Source organism: Asterias amurensis, chromosome 4 (genome assembly GCF_032118995.1).
Source record: "Asterias amurensis chromosome 4, ASM3211899v1".
Taxonomy (NCBI): domain Eukaryota; kingdom Metazoa; phylum Echinodermata; class Asteroidea; order Forcipulatida; family Asteriidae; genus Asterias; species Asterias amurensis.
The window spans coordinates 1,437,501-1,455,211 of NC_092651.1; the positions used below are offsets into that span (position 1 = coordinate 1,437,501).

Genomic DNA, 17,711 nt, shown 5'->3' on the forward strand with positions numbered 1-17,711 from the left:
ACAAGGGGGAAAAATGGACACATCCTAATTTGTGAGCAACGGGATTGAACCCTGCAGATGTGCTCCTGTTTATGGAACTACACACCGTTGTGTTCTGCTTATTTATGAACACACTCAAGGTGATCTTGGATACAATCCCAGTGTATAGTCCAGGTGCATGTAAATTTAATTGCATTCACCTTTTAGAAAATAAATGTGTTGATTATGTCAGACCATGGTCAGACACATGCTGATGAATATCTTGCAATTTACAACAGAGGTAGTTCTTGCATTATTTTTAGAGGAGCTTGCTTGTTTATATAATGCCCTACAATGATTTGTGACACTCCTCATTCCAACCAGTGTGTCCAGCTTCAGGACATTGATTACTGTTAATGTGGTAATGCCATTAATCAGGAAACAGAGAAACATTTAGTAAGAAACCAAAGCGTTAGTAAGTACAGTAAGCATGTAGGATAAGCAACTCCAGTTGAGACTTGAGTTGAGAGATAGGATTTTTATCAGTCCGTCACTGATGGGATGGAATTACAGAAGGGTCAGAGCCAGGATGGCCTTAAGTGAAAGGAATCACATTTCTTTATGGATCGTGAACTCTCTTCAAGTACTAGCTGTACATGTTTATACAGTTCCTTCTCAATGCTTAAAAGCATGCACCATCAAATGTTCACGTTGCACCCATTTTGAAAGCAAAACATTACTTTGAAGTGAACAAAATTTATGCGAAAATATCTTGGCGCTTCGATCGTACAAGGCTAAAATAATGAGAATCCAACACGCATATAGACATGTTTACAAGTGTTCAGCAGTCAAGTGGAAACACAAGAAGAGATAGAGAGGGAGAAAAAGCAAGCGGTAAAAAAATGATTAAAAACAGGGGGGGGGGGGTGGATGGAAGAGGCTGATTTGATCACAAGAGGTTGAAAACACAAAGGACAAAATCAAAGGAGGGAAGTAGAAGACAAGTAAACAATCAGTAAAAGGCCTAGGCCTATCGTTTGATTCCTTACTGAAAATTCTTCCTGGAGTATAACTTTGTGTAGCTGCAGTTTTTGGTGCATTAGTTATTTTTATAATCACCACAGTGGGTACATTTGTAGTGAAACAGTAGTGACACGATAGTGTAGGATACGTTTGACATGTACATATGAACATGTACATTGTACCACATGGTAAAGTACTATGTATACACATAGAGTAAGGACAGCATATACAGTACACTCTATATTACATGAGTCACCTTCATTACCCTGGATTTCATCAAATTATATTCAAGTGCATACACATAACACTACGTTATGCATCTGTGTGTAATATCTCTATCTACACGTGTGAAACATATTCAATTCATGAGTACAAACAGTTTTGTATCATGGAGGAAGGAACACTTATTAATTTGTGTGCATTAACCACAAATGACCACAAACATTAACAATGCTCGATTTCTGATTTGTGTCTTTGAGCATAATGCATTGTGTAGGCTAAAAGCTTTGTGTGAATAATTGGGCATATTCGACATTACATGTAATTTGTAATTGTTTTAAAACAAACTAAAGGGAAACCTTATTATCTGAGTGAATGTAGAAAATGTGTCACTGCATTTGAGCAAGCAAAATGAAAAGAAAATTGCATTCCCTTGCCCAAAACGTTTCATTAAAAATTCTGGATTATAATTTTGCATGTTTTATGCCATGTCTGAGGATCTGCTTCATTCACAGAAAAAAAATCCGTTTCAATTTGACTTTTATCAATATCAGGCATGATATTTGGTCCTTCGAAAAAGTAGGACAATTTTATCAAGTACAAAAGCCGACCTACATGTGCACAAGGTGTGGGCTTTCAATAGACATTTCAGGCTATTAATCACAATTTTCCTGATTTTTTTTCCAAGGGCAAAATAAACCGTAAATCAAACTAAAGTAGGAAGAACATCATGCCTCCAATAATAGGCATATGGTCTTTAACATCTTTCTGCTTTAAGAACAAAGTGATATTAATCTTTAGTTCAATATTTAAAACAATGGAACCCCTTCCACCTCAAGTAGGTTTTCATCATTGTCGTTGATAAACTAAACATGCCGTTTCCCAACACGATACATGTGTTAGTAATTGTTGTAACTCAGACAATTACAATTCTGTAAAAGGACGGCATGAAGAACGCCAGAAAAAAAATTACAAAATGTTTATTATCTTTCAAAACATGCAAGAAACCTGAGAAAATGTCAATTCCATTAGGATTGTATTGCTGAAAGGTTTTTGTGCAAGAACACCATGTGGTTACTATGAAAATAATCTCCTGAGTCCATCAGAGTTTACAGGGAATAAAATCATTCTCTGAATTCTACAGGAATATTTTCTCCTCGTACTCTCTGACCAACTGCTTGCAATTATTGTTTATGTTTAACACATGGCTCATATGGTTGAGGCTATGTTTAGAAGCTTAGGACGTCACCATGCTTCAAAAAAGAGCTTGGAAATTGGATCTGGTCATATAAAACAAAACGTGACTAAAAAGTAACAACTGATTATGTTACCTTAAAAATATGATACATAATCTAATGACTGTTATGAGCAGGAAATGCAATGTTAAAAGTCCAGTGGTTTACTTACTGAAACAGTTATATCTAAGTTTCACTGAAAATATGGATCCAAATATCTGTTAAAAATACCAGCAGAGTCATCATTTCTATATTAAATAAGAAAAGTTTATTCTGTCTTGTACTCAGACCTCTATATCAAAATAAACCCAAAAGTTTGTAAGGACACATGAAATTAATTGTCTTAAATGAAGAACAGGCAATTATTAGAGAATACATAATGTCCCATCTTACAAACACAAACACACCATGTTTTTGTTTCCAATGAAGATCATAAAAACATGGTGCCCTTCAATTTTACTTTAGACACATTTTCAAATGTCCCAACAAAAATATAGAGCACCAACCAATTTTTGAAGTTTGATTATTCAGACCAAGCCAAGGAACTAAAATTTGGCAGGTGAAAGTAAACGTAGTCCCTGTGGTGGTTGGAGCATTTGGTACCATTAGGAAAGCATTGGGGAAACATCTACATGAAAACGAGACAAGTGTATGGGTAGATCTATTACATAAGGTGGCGCTTTTGGGGAACAGGGATGATAGGATCCTACGAAAGACCCTTGAGATCTTAAGCTACGGGACGTAGCCCGTCTCAAGGAGTTACCGGCACAAAGGAATATGTTATATTTCTATTGCATGCTGTGATAAGATGAAATAGTAACTTGAATTTACTTCATTTTGCTTTCACTTATAAATACACAAATAATATCCTTTTTCCTAACTGTGTCTAGGAGATAAGGAGGCAGTGGTCTTTAAGAATGTTATTAAGAATTGCTTCAAAGGATACTGATTCTCCATCCTTGCATACAAGATGACCCAACCTTGAACATGTGGTTCTCACATGCTGATGTCTCCTTGGCTGTTACGGGCTCCGATAATGTCTGCCCCATCCCAACAATCTGTTGGACAAATAACATAGTGAACAATTAGCTCAGATACATAAATTTGTTCAACTAATATCTAAACAAATATTATACGGAATAAAAAATAAAGACTTGAAACCACAAATTTTGTTGGAGATCAATAACAGAGTGAGACAACCTTTAGAAAAGCTTCACCCCCTCTTCAATAGTCTTGGCCCAAGACGTCAGAAAATCGATATTGGATTACAGGCCTTGAACTTTGTTCTTGAAGGGGGCACATCATGTCATGGGCGTCAATCAGGGGGGGGGGGGGGGGGGACAGGGGGACATGTCCCCCCCACCTTTTGGAGGGTGGGGGACACAATATCAAATGTCCCCCCCCCCCACCTTTTTGACCACCTTTATCATGAAGCCCAAGTTTTGCACTGTGTAAGACGAAACCCTGTGTCCCTATATGGGCATTAATCCTGTGGGCAAAGGATGACACAATATCCCCCCTCAAAATTGGCCCTATAGATTGCATCACAGCATCTAAAATGCAAAATTTTCCCGGGCCCTTAATCGGGCCCGCACCCCGAGCCGTAAAGGCTTCTCACACGCATGCTCCATCGTTGACAGATTTGCACCTCCCCCTTGAAAGAGTGGAAGGGACGTGTACTCGACCCCACCCCACCCCACCCCACCCCATTTTCGAAGGGTGGGGGACACAGTATCAATGTTCCCCGTGTCGTTTGACCACCTTTATCACTTTATCATGAAAATCGTGTTTTGCACTGAGGAACTGTGGAGCACTGGAACACAAATATTCACACAGCTCATTGTTCTGTTTCGTTTGCCATTTGGCCGCTAAATGGCCTAAAGATTGCACCACAGAGCATCTAAAAACACAAAATTTTCCCGGGCCCTTGAGCGGGCCCGGACCCATGCTGTAAAGGTTTCCCACTCACGTGCTCACTATTTGACAGTATTTTCCCCTAAAACTTGGTTCATAGATCCGTACTTGAAGATGCTGTCAACCCAAAAGGTTCTACTGCTGCTCACATTTTTACAGATGTTCTGTTCCGTTCTGTATGCCTCTTATTGGCCTATTAGATTGCACCACAGAGCATCTAGAATGCAAACAAAATCCGGGCCCTTAAGCGGGCCCGGACCCATGCCGTAAAGGTTTCGCACTCGTGAGCTCACTCTTTGACAGATTTTCCCCATAAACTTGGTTCATAGATCCGTACTTGAAGATGCTGTCCACCCAAAAGGTTCTATACTGCTGCTCACATTTTACAGATGTTCTCTTCCGTTCTGTATGCCTCTTATTGGCCTAAGATTGCACCACAGAGCATCTAGAATGCAAAATTTTCCCGGGCCCTTAAGCGGGCCCGGACCCATGCCGTAAAGGTTTTGCACTCGTAAGCCCACTCTTCGACAGGTTTAACCCCTAAAACTTGGTTCATAGGTCCGCACTTGAAGATGCTGTCCACCCAAAAGGTTCTGTACTGCTGCTCACACTTTACAGATGTTCTGTTCCATTCTGACAGATTAGCCCCATAAAATTTGTGTCTGGTGATGATAGGGATGAAACGCCGTCTGAGCATTAGAATGCAGAAACAATATTGATATAACGAAGCTAAAATTGAGTTGCTTTTTAGGTACAATAACCATGATAGCAAGAATAGGTGCATCATAGCTTGAAATAGGCATTTAATTCCAACATCTGAGAGGGGGAACATCACCCCTCAGATTCACTAAATTGCACCAGAGAGCATCTACGGGCTAAAACAAATGCCGGGGCCCTAAAGCGGGCCCCGGACCCCACGCCGTAAATGTTATGTCCCCCCCACACTTCAAGACGGATTGACGCCCCTGCATCATGTCCCTATGATGAGGGGCACTTCTATGAGTAAAATGTAATTTTGTACAGGAATCTTGCACAGGGCACCACGGCAATTGCTGTGGGTGGCAGGGGTCATTACGAGACCTGGGATTGGGTTTGTACCCTTGCAATGATTCGTAATAGTATTAACCTCTTACGGCATGGTTTAACCAACTTGACGAGCTCTCTAACGTCTTGGGAATCCTTCAGCATTTGGTTATCTTTGTCTTTGTTTTTTATCGCTAACCCTTCCCAGGGAACCAATAAGCACAAGAGCTCAGAGATACTTTTGTATGTAAACTTACATAAAGTATTTATACGGTACACATGTATTACCAATAATGACCCTAAGGCACATCATAATTTGTGCAAGTTAACACATTGATTAGTTTCCTAGTCTTTGGCCACGACAACTTCTTATTAGAAAGTATTGCCATTACTGTGTGGGCCTGACTCATTATTGTCTTTATCATTATCAATTTTAGTTCTTCTATCAGGCTCTCATCTTAATAACCAATTTGAGAAACTGCCTGTAAGTTGCATAAATTGATGATGATGATCAAAATTAAGGGTTTCATTGTATGAAGGCACTACGTACACATCATTTATTTTGTAGAATAATTGTCCATGCAAGGAAGTGTCACCACTCTAATTATTCTGTGCCATAAAGCTGATGACATTACAAAGCCTGTGAAAGGAAAATAAATTATGCAGTTATTAATTATGGCATTACAATAGATGTTAAATTTGCATCGGGATAAAGAATATTAAATTTTTGGTTTTTTACCCATACACCGATGTGTGTGTTAGCACTGAGTGTATACTCAGTACTTCTCCAAGTCCTGTAAAAACATATCACGGGCATGTTACTCGAGTGGGATTCGAACCCACGACCCTTGCAATTCTAGAGCAGTGTCCTACCAACCATACCACCGAGGCCGCCCGGCAGCTAGAGGAAGTTTGAATCCTAGATGTTCCGGCAGCGGGCACCGCAACGACACAATAGATGTTAAATTATGGCATTAAAAGCAGCCCATGTTAGATATTGCAGACCTTGCATCTTCACTATGTCATGTATGTTTGTAACTGCTGCAATGGGAAAACTCTTGGGCAATGTCCCAAGATTTATGAACAGATGGCTTTTCAAAGTGAAGAAGACCATCAAACATTTCTATGAGTAATAAATATTTCAGACCTCAAAAAAAGGTTCCAATCCACCTGTCAAATGGCAAGTAAGTTATTGTCAGGCCATAATAAGAAAGTACTGTGACACTGGAATGCAATTGCAATGCACATCATGTACTCAAGGATCGTGCTATTCAATTAAAAACAGCTATCTTCAAACCAATCCAATAACCACTGTTTAACACATGCAAAGCACTTCAACAGTCAAATATGCTGGTCACACAACACTAATAATTGGATGTCAAAGAAAGATGTGTGTGAAAAAAGGACACTATTTTGACAAAGAAAAACCTATTCCGATGAATTCAGTGGATTTGTCCGAGATCATCTACAGCACTTAATGCACATTGTACACGGTATATTTGTACGAAATGTACATTGAATTCTACATTACATCATCTATGTCAGTGCATACATGTATATTCTACGTTACATCATCTACAGCACATGTGCGTATTAATATTCTACATCATCTACATACATGTACATACAGCACGTATGCATACGTACATTCTACCTTACGTCATCTACAGCACGAATGTACATTCTACATTACAACATCTACAACACGTTTGCGTACAGCATGTATGCGTACGTATATTCTACATGATCTAAGTACAGAATGAAAGAGGCAAACTTGACTCAGTTCCTATCCAGCCTGCAGTGTACAGTGCAAACTGTACCATGTATCATATTGCAGCAATAGAGAGGACTATGTGAACATTGGGAAGATTCGCTGTCAGTTTTTTAATAAGTTTGGCATCTGTTATGATTTTCATGCATGCGTGGAATGCTCAAGTGCAGATCTATTCCTGTTTGATATGTGTACACATTACAAAATGTACATTGTACATGTACTTTGAAGTCTACTAACAAACACAGCGTCTTTACAATAAGTATATTTATTGAACAAAATTGTTAAAAGCTCTTAAAGCCATTGGACACTTTCGGTAAACAGTATTGTTCAAAGCCCCACACTTCGTGTATCACAACAATATATATAAAATAACAAACCTGTGAAAATTTAGGCTCAATCGGTCATCGGAGTCGGGAGAAAATAACGGGAAAACCCACCCTTGTTTCCGCACGTTTCGCCGTGTCATGACATATGTTTAAAATAAATCCGTAATTCTCACTACCGAGAATTGATAATTGTTAATTAATGTTTTCTCAAAAAGTAAAGCATTTCATGGAATAATATTTCAAGAGAAGTCTTTCACCATTACCTTCTGTAAACCCTGTAAGTTATTTGTAAATCTGTGAACTTTTTTTTTTTTCTGTTCCGAAAGTGTATAATGGCTTTAAAGGGTCTATGTAACTTTTGTAGGACAAAAAACACAATGTCCACAGAATTACACTAAACTTACACAGTTTGAAGATAATGATAGTAGAAAGCTTCCCTGAAAATATTACGCGCTGAGGTGCTGTATTTTTTGGGAAATGAGTAAAACATTGTCACAAAAATAATTTTCGTCTCATGAGACGAAAATTATTTTAATAACGTATTTTCATGAAATTGTTTTACTCATTTCTCAAAAACTACATCACCTCAGTAAGTAATTAAGTACAATTTCATCACATGAACAACATTAAAATAAACTAAGTAAAAAAAATATGTAAACTTGTTGTGGAGTATTGTTAATATTTGAAATTAAAAATGTCATTTAAAACGGTAGTCCATCCATGAACAGTTGTGTACGTTTTATAAGGTTTTAAAACCTTTTAAAACCTTTCCTTTTTCCAACTGTGTAACAAAATGTAAAACTGCATTGAGGTTTGAAGAGAACCATTTGTACTAATACATGTACTTGTGTGGTGATTTCTATCCAATTACAAAACAAATATTCACTACAAAGGCATCAATCAAGGTATCAAACAAACACACAAAAGAAACAGAGTAAGACACAATTGCATTCAACTTCAGCTGTAGTACATCCAATCAAATATTGATAATGCTGATGGATTCTAATACAATGGAACTGCCATTCCCATTATTAGAGTTCAGCTTCTGTTGCACTAAATCATTTATCGATCATAGATGTTATTATCTCTGTGTGTGACAGGTCTTTTGATGTCCTGATCAGAGATTCCGACCTTGACTCTAATTCTCCCTGTTGGACCATATGGGCCTACTACACTGATGCTTGCTGTTAAAGGTCATTTATTTGGCTTGTATAATATGTTTATGAATCAGACATTTAGTAAGTCCCTCTATGGTTTGGTGCAACTTCAATAATCTACACCAGAGGATACATGATTTCTGTACACTATATATTCGTACACATTTTTATATGAACCTTGCATAGCTCCATGGTGTGACCAAATTAAAATTGCATTTTGTGCACGCACACTCGTGGAATATGGAAAAATATAAAACTGCAAACTGAGTGAATGTTATCAACAATAAAAGTATGGTAAATGTACACCCCACCTCCTTTTCAACAAAATTTGTCCACTTCTAAAAATTGTATGTCTAGAATTTACATGTAGTAAGAAAATGATATGACAATTCCTAAACAATGAATGGAGTTGTGAGCAGCCAGTGTTCTGTTTGACAATATCTGTTACCAGAGTAATCTAATTAAATAAGCTATGCTTCCTCCTCCCAGGATACTGATAATACCAGCTGTTAAGAATGAGAAGGTCTCTACTACTGTGCTAGCAGGACTGCAGTGTCTTTACTTTACCTGTCAACTAGCTTACTGTCAACCTACAGTATTGGATGTATTGAGCACAATTTCTTACTCTCATGTTATGTTGTCTGTTTTGGTAATTGTTCTGTACTAACAATAGATTGGCTTTGATTACTTTAATGTTCAAATATTAAAAGTAAAAAGAAAAGGTGTCCACAGTGTGTGCATATTTTATGTGTTGTAAAAAGTTCAGTTCAATTTATTAAAAATTTACTAGTCAGCTTTAGATGAACTTAATTTATGTTCTGAAATACAATTTTAAAAACAACTTTGGCTTTGTTATTTGATATCTTATAAATATTTATAATACTATGTTATTATAGTGTTCTCTGTATGCATAGAGGTCTAAATTTTCTCCAAAGTCAGTTAGGCCTATTTACATGATGTCTATTTTCCCCTAAAGAGCTAAACGTGCGCAACACTCAGTAAAGTTTGGATTAGGTACTCCACTTACAAGGTTTTAACTCTGTTGTCCTTTTGTTAAAATGTTAAGGTCAGTAACAGTCAGGACAAAGTGCAGACACATTGTGTACACAGCAATTGTAAACTGTAGGCATAAAGCAAATGCTGATAGGTGTACGTGTGAATTTAACATTGAATATCTCCTCTGTCATATGCAACTGATTCAGCACTGGTTGTAATTTGGCAGTGCACAATACAGTTAGCGAACTGACAATTCTGATGGAGGTAATCACTTGATACGTTAAGGTTACAATGTGTTTAAAAACGTATACATATAGAGCTCATTTACAAACATTTATCAAGCTGTCAAGTTGTGCTCATAATTTGTTGATACTATAAATTTATACCAAAGTTTTGAGGAAATCTTGACAAATACATTACATCAAATCATTGGGAAGGGAGGGGGTGTGAGAAAATCAATGTAAAAAATCCACACATCTCTTCACAAAACATTAGGCCTTTTTTTTAAATCCACATATATGTGACCTTCCTGTCAATTTATCAATCAAGTCTCTAGAATTAAAGTCAAGCGTGAGTCAGTAAGGTCAAAACAAATGTCAACAAGACAAAGATGGTTTTAATAAAAGATAAATTTATGAACTTTTCTGTTTTTATACACAGTGTAAAAAAATATAATGTACCCAATGTGACATTTCAAGCAGTTCATACATGTAAACTGTTTAGAGCTTCAATTTAAAGACGTTCTTATGGATTATACATTGCACAGTGCATAGTATAATAGTTCCAAAACAGCAGTTATATAAATGTTAATCTTTAGGCTGGCCAACAAATATAAATTTGGAAGTACAAAAGGGTAATGCTGCCGCAGACATATCATCTGTGTCATACTGTACTGAAACTCACCACCATATGATAAGAACTTTTAAAAGAGAGCTATCAAATGTTAACAGATGGAAACATTTCCGTATCCTGTAGGATAATCCTACCGCCACTTTTTCATTAAATGTATTTAATCTAATTGACTCAAATGACATATTCTTTTCGGTAAAAATTAGTGGAAAAACAGAGTAGTCCGTGGATAACTTTCCGTAAGGGGCCACCACTTTTTCACTTATTTTTACAAAAAGGGATGACTCACTCATTGAGGTAAATTAGATACTTTTTCATACCAAATGAAAAAATGGTGGTGCCATAATGAAACTTTTCCAAAATGAAACCTAAAAAAGCTTATTAGACCCACTTACAGTTACCCAGTCTGAAAAATTTAGAATAAAATTAAACTAAAGAGGAGTACAGTGCCCCGTGGCAGTGAGTCCCAAAAAGCTGTGGTTTTGAAAACAGCCAGCCAAGTCCATCAAATCATGATCTCTACATACAACGAACAAGACTACACTACTGCTGGTTTTTACAGACTGAAGAGTGCTAGTAGCATTGTTAGAGGTAGCGCGATGTTGACATTTCCTATTATATTCTGGCTGCACAAAAAAAAAAGTTTTTTCAAATTGATGTTGCTTCGACCTTACATACTGTCCGAGCTTCAAATTACTCCTGTAGGTCAATAAAACTCTCTTCTTTCATAATCCTTTTAAAAAAAAGGACATTTTCGAACTTATTTGACAAATAAATCGGGTCACCGTTTTCAGTAATATTGCCCTCTCTTGACTTCCAATTGAAAAAATATTGCCATCTATTGACAGAGAGAGGTTCAGAAAGATCGTAGTGCTTTTTTCTCTGTCTGAATCGTTGAAGAAAACAGCAGGGTATATTTTGTCAAACCTTCAATATATCAGTAAAATCCTTGCCCATTTTAAAGTAAGATAAGTTGGGTTTTGCTCGCGCATGGAATCTACGTTTTTTTTAATTCAACCAAGTTCTCGGTAAAATCTCATTTTTGAACTTTTGAGTGCGCGTCAAGGCTAAGGGATAGGACGCCAAGCTTAAAAATTAAACAGTGCGGGGGTCTTACTTTTTAACAATCTTTTTAGGGTGTTAATTGTCTTTTGGAAGGCAAAACTAATTGAAAGCACCTATGCTATATCATGACAGTGGCGTTTGCACCAATGAATTTCTCCTGACTGAGGCATGCCTGAGGTCAGGAGACCTTTAATTTAATTTGATGTAAAATTTTAATTTATTTGGAAAACATTTATTTTGCTATAATTTATAAAAAGTATAACAATGCTACTTTGTACTAGATAGAAAGTAGCCTTGCTCAAGGCAGTCGCATTATTCACTCCGAAAAGGCGCCGCTGTAAACCCACCTGTATACCCTGTGCGTGGTGTGTGCGATCACACCGCATGACCCACCCGTATACACATCGTTTATTTCACAGTGTGTTCGTGCGTTGTATCAAATCCATCCCCATCTTATATATGCACAGAGCTAGAGCAGAGCACTAAAATATAGTGATCTGCTCAAAGGAACACGCTGCCTTGGATCGGTCAAGTTGGTCTTTGAAAAGCGTTTGTAACTGTTTTTTATGAATTGCATATGGGTAGAAAGATAATGTAAAAGTAGAATACAATAAGCCACACAAATGCCTCGAAATTGCACTGTTTTCTTTTTACCTCGTAGACTAACACGGTCGGCCATTTATGGGAGTCAGATTTGACTCCCATAAAATGGCCGACCGTCATGACCGTGTCAGTTCGCACAAAAAAAGGAAAACCCCGCAATTTCGAGGCAAACTTGTGTAGATCATTGTAATTTTGTATTCTACTTTTAAAACATCTTTCCAACCATATGCATTTTATTAAAAAAACCGGTTACAAACGCTTTTTATAGACCAACCCGTCCAATCCAAGGCAACGTGTTCTCTGTGCATATAACGGACATACATACACAGTGTTACACCACTGTGTGCCAATCGACATGCCATCAGCATCAGGAGCTCATCCATCACATTCACATCACACGATGTACGCAGAAGAAGGAAATACAACGTCAAATAGTCGTCCAAAAATCAGACTAAAAGTTCAATATCAAAGAAGTTAATCATAGCACTATATTGTTACTAAATTAATGATTTGATTTTAGTTACTTTTCTTACCTGGTGAATTGCTTTTGTCGTTACTTTTTACATCAACCATTCAGTCTCCCCTCGCTTCTCTTGCGTTAATTATATACGACATGTACATATGTACATGTATGTACTTCATGTGCACACTGTATGTGTACACGCATGTACTACGGACCACATGGTATTTTTTAACGGTGGGCTTATACAGCGCCCTCTACGAGTAACATTGATTGGTTTAATTCTGCCACGCCCCCTCACTTTTTACAGTTTCTGGACATAACTACAATACAAAACAAAAATAAAAGTTCAAACATCATTGTGTTTAACATCGTCTTTAATATTCCTCAAAAGTTTCAGATAGTTATCTTATCTTGCTTGTTTGAGATGTTATTTTTCTCCATTTATCACCACGCGCTGGCCCCAAATTTTGGGGGGTGTGTCGGGGTCCACTCCCTGGCCTCTAGCCTCGCCTTGAAACTCCCCATAGCACTACATTTTGTACGAGAGGAAAGCCCTTGAAAATGTCCATCCAATGTGAATGCTTTTGTCGTTACTTTTTACATCAACTATTAAGTCTGTACTGCCCTCGCTCTTATGTTAATTACATACACGACATGTACACACAGGTACATGTGCATGTATGTACTTCATGTGTACCCTAGGTGTACACACGCATGTACTACGGACCACATGGTATTTTTTTAACGGTGGGCTTATACAGCGCCCTCTACGAGTAACATTGATTGGTTTAATTCTGCCACGCCCCCTCACTTTTTACAGTTTCTGGACATAACTACAAAACAAAAATAAAAGTTCAAACATCATTGTGTTTAACATTGTCTTTAATATTCCTCAAAAGTTTCAGATAGTTATCTTATCTTGCTTGTTTGAGATGTTATTTCTAGCAGCATCTACATCAATTGGAATCAAATTGAATTAAACTTTTTTTTATTAAATTTTTAAACTTGAAACATTTATATATTAATAAAATTTATAAAAATATTATTGAAACCATAATTCAAACCCCAGCTAAAGTAGGGTCATAGATTTGTTTTCATTGACAATGTACTTATCAAAAGGCTATTTATGGCAAGGAACATACAATAATTAAAAGTACCTGTGAATGTTTCAGCTAAATCCATTGTAAACTTATTGAGACAACAAAGAAATTGCACAGTATTTTCATCATGAATGTTTAATGCATCCTGTTTAGCGAGCTAACAGTGGGTGGGTACCAACCGCATAAGTGTCTGCAGTATTCACAAATGAACACCAGGGAAATTTGAATCTCCAAAAAGCGCCACATGCAATCTCTTTGGAGCTTCAGATTGCTTGTCCTACTTGTAATTATTTCTAAACTACAGGGGCACTTCTGACCAAATAATTTTGCAGGATGCGAACTACCCTTACCGTCTTTATAACATATGGTGAAAATTACACATTTCTTTTTCAAGGTAAAAATTGGGCCCAGGTTGGGGGGGGGGGGTGATGGGATGAGCCAACTGCATGATAGAGCTCGTCGTTTCCAGTGTCTTACGGAAGTTGAAGTGATGGAAAAGAACCCTTCAATCTGGTACATTGACCCTAATTAATACCAATATGTCAATATGCAGTCCCTCTACTATTATTATTGATATTATAATATTCACACTATGTACATCAAACACAAGCATCATCTGTTTTGGGCAGTGTGCTTGGAATGGAAAATGTCTACAGTCGTCTCCTGACATTTACGAAGGTCCATGTCACAGAAACCAATGCTGAATTTTCCAGTATTCTTGAAATAGTCCAGACCTCTGCCAATCTTGATGATCCAGCCATTGTTTAATCTGAAATTAAACCGAAAACATATCATTGGAAAAACTGCTACAAGTTTGCTTTCTTGATTTGACTAAAGTAACAATTAAAACATGAACATAAGTTCATGACAAGATCCTTCCTTTATATTTCCCACAATAATTTACTTACCTGATTTCTCGGTCATGCAGTGTTGATGAGTAATTGACATCAAGCGTTACACCATAATCAGATAGGCTTCTTTTCAGCTCATCTAGTCTTCCTTGCTGAGTTTGAGCATTCCCCTGCTGATGTAGAATAAGAGAATAAATGTAGTCATTTTCATCAGGATTATCACAAATAGCAAAACTATACTTACAAACTCACAACATCGGGGTGAAAATATTTTGTTGTCTCTCCATGGAGTTATTGGCTAGTATAGTGATAAAGTTTGTTTTTCTGTATTTAAATCCTGCTTAAAACCCACCTGTTTTCCTCACGTTTTTGTGTTTAATTTGTTGTTCTTTTCTTTCTTTTCTTTTTGTTAGTGCGCCATGAGCGTCAGTTATGGCGGATACCGGCGCCTTATAAATTTTCATTATTATTATTTAATCCTTGTCTTCACAACCAGAATTATAAAGGAAACCTAATTTTATTTGATAATAAAAGCTATACTTTAAGATAACTTTTCAAACTTTTTGAATTCCCAAAAAAGTTAATTAATTGAATAATCACATACCTCATCCCTGCCTGTCGTCAATGAGATCCTTTTGACCTTCGTCTTGCCTCCAACAAGAAGTTCACACAGCCTGAGAAAGTTATAAATCTGATGGGCAGACCTGATGTAAGGATCCTCCACATGAACTTCAGTTGTAAACTCATCCAAGAATGGACCCAAGATTCTACTGTAGCTGTTATTAGTGGAGTCAGCTCCAATGTGAATCTGTTCATGGTACTTCCCAGCTATGAAATAAATTATTAATAAATCATTAAGGTTATAAGTTTGGGTGTCATAGAAAATACTGCAGCTTTAGTAAATGGCAATATTCCAAGCAAAATCAATTTATAAATCATTTTTGTGTACATGTTTTCATCATATCTGGGAATCACCTTCCTTTTCTTGCTCGACATGTTGCTTGACCTTCTCTGCTCTGTCCATGTATTCTCTGATTCGTGTACGAAATGCCTGCTTCTTTACATCATCGGTGGTCACTATACAGGAACAACACACAAAATAATATGTTACTATTTTTAAAATTCAAACAGTGTCAGTGATCAAGAAGTATACAATGTAACAATCTGGGGAAAGTTGTCGGAAATATACTTGGGTATACCAGGTCTGGATTTAAACAAGGGTCCATGGAGGCCATGACCTCTGTTGCCCAGGTCTTGACCTTGGTGCCCCTACAAAAGTTTCCCATTGACTTTAAGGTTTTCAAATTGAAGGGTCCTTTGCAAAATGAAAATGGCCTTGCCCTCTCAAAGATGCAACTCCAGGCCTGGTATACACAGGTCCATACATGATAAAATAAAGTGAGAAAATATAAATAAGTTGGAAATAGCAAATAGTTTACCAACCAAAAGGACCCATGGTATAAATGCAAACAACATAGTTAATGGCTTTTAAAAACAAAGAGTTACACATTCAATTCCTGCAGTTGACTTACGGACATTGCCGAGTATCACGTAGAAACTGTAGACTAGAAGTAGACGTATGTCTGATATATTGTTTCTGACAAAAGAACATTACCTTTTAGAACTTCCATGAGTAGATTCAGCCCCTCTTGGTAACACACAAGTGATTCTGTAAATCGACCTTTCCCATCTAGCTCTACCGCCCTCTTTAGTACAGTTATTGCAGAGGCTTCAAATCCGCTGTTCTGAGGCCTACCAGCCATTCTAAATGAATGGTCTACGTTGTCTCTAGCATCAAATAGGCAATTTTGACTTGCAGATTCTGCAATTACAACATAAACTTAAGTGTAAGTACATTTGTTATTGCAATTAAAAAAGAACAAGTTAACTTTTTTATTCAGTAGGTTAAACTTATATCAAGATTAGAATGAATCATGGTTTATTCAGAAACTAGATCTAACTTCAAGTGGCAGGCTGTGGATAAATACTCCCAAAAGACTCAATGGTATTGATAAAATATAAATGCTAATCAATCTTCCATTTACATTTTTAAAGGTAAGGATTAACACCACTAGTGGTAGGCCAGCTCATTGTCCCCTCAGCTGTCCGGCTGTGATTTTTAAAGAACAGAGTTAGTTCGATGATTCTTTCAGGCAATATTACAGTGAATTACAACTACAGAGCATGGGTTATTTTTTATGTTTTTTTTTTAAGTTTCCGAATGGGCCACCACTTTTTCATTCGAAATGAAATAATACTAAGTAATTAATATTATTACATTAATAAAAATGTATAGTATCTAATTTGCCTCAATTTGTCCAAATGAGTGAAAAAGCTGTGGCGCAATACGGACAGTTATCCTGTTTTTTTTTTTAAATACATGTCCTTTTAAAAATACTTTTTGAATAGCAATGCAATCTTTTAATTTAAGTTTTATCATTATTCACAGACCGATTGCGTTCTTACAATGTTTACATGTGATCACGACACGTATAGTCGTACCGACGCGTGATGATGGACCATCCTCCATCGGCTGTTCAATAAATAACACTTTTTAACTAAAAACGAAGGCTTCAGCCCTTTTAATGAAATGAACTTGTGTGACATTGATTTGAACCACAGTTGCGGTTTGATATTTACAGTATTCTACAACAAAATAGGTTTCTTTTGAGAGTGAGGTTAGACTAAGTAAATTACCGAGGTTTGAGCATTAGCATGGTTTGAGCCAGCTCACGCGCCGTGGATTTTGCGCTGTGCACGGCGTCGGGCTGTGCCAAAGCAAGGGAGATCGCGAAAAATATGCCCGACTCTAGTAAGTAGTAGCTGAAAGATATATAATTTACCTCACGTCCTGTAACATAAAGTCAAATAGTTGTCAGACCACACTGGGGTGATGTGTTTGTTCTGCTCTTTCTAGCTTATCCTCCTTCCCATCACTTACACTACACTTCTGTGAACTTAAACACACAAAACATCTTCCGGTACTTGTGTACAGAATCATATTCTACCTCTCCGCCGTGCATAAACATACCACCCGTATACATGTACAAACTGCATCAGCAAATTTTTTAACGGTGTCGTTAAACACCGCCCTCAAGTGTTGAAATTTCACGATCAAAACACTATTAACTGTTCACGATTGTCGACAAGTTTGC

The 17,711-nt window shown here is 37.1% G+C and overlaps 2 protein-coding genes across 3 annotated transcripts in view; both read right to left on the reverse strand.

Moving 5' to 3' along the window:
• The window catches only part of LOC139936371 (probable protein phosphatase 2C T23F11.1), a 27,501-nt gene extending 14,681 nt beyond the window's left edge, over window positions 1–12,820 (reverse strand). Inside the window, exons 1-2 of the mRNA XM_071931181.1 lie at window positions 12,676–12,820; window positions 3,382–3,493 (exon numbers count right to left, since the gene is read on the reverse strand). Of these exons, the coding sequence (XP_071787282.1) occupies window positions 3,382–3,484 (103 nt within the window). The 5' untranslated portion in view covers window positions 3,485–3,493; window positions 12,676–12,820. The remainder of the gene's footprint in view (window positions 1–3,381; window positions 3,494–12,675) is intronic.
• A 671-nt stretch (window positions 12,821–13,491) lies between these two features.
• On the reverse strand, window positions 13,492–17,575 carry LOC139936133 (MIT domain-containing protein 1-like). 2 transcript variants are annotated; one of them, XM_071930868.1, is made up of 6 exons: window positions 17,400–17,575; window positions 16,172–16,378; window positions 15,532–15,633; window positions 15,161–15,384; window positions 14,614–14,726; window positions 13,492–14,474 (listed from the first exon to the last, which is right to left on the reverse strand). In XM_071930868.1, exons 2-6 carry the CDS (start codon window positions 16,317–16,319, stop codon window positions 14,318–14,320), a joined length of 744 nt encoding a protein of 247 aa, XP_071786969.1. In that variant the 5' UTR covers window positions 16,320–16,378; window positions 17,400–17,575; the 3' UTR covers window positions 13,492–14,317. The 2 variants fall into 2 exon arrangements, with proteins under 2 accessions (XP_071786969.1, XP_071786968.1); XM_071930867.1 differs by having other exon boundaries at window positions 13,493–14,474; window positions 14,614–14,729.
• Window positions 17,576–17,711: the final 136 nt, after the last annotated feature.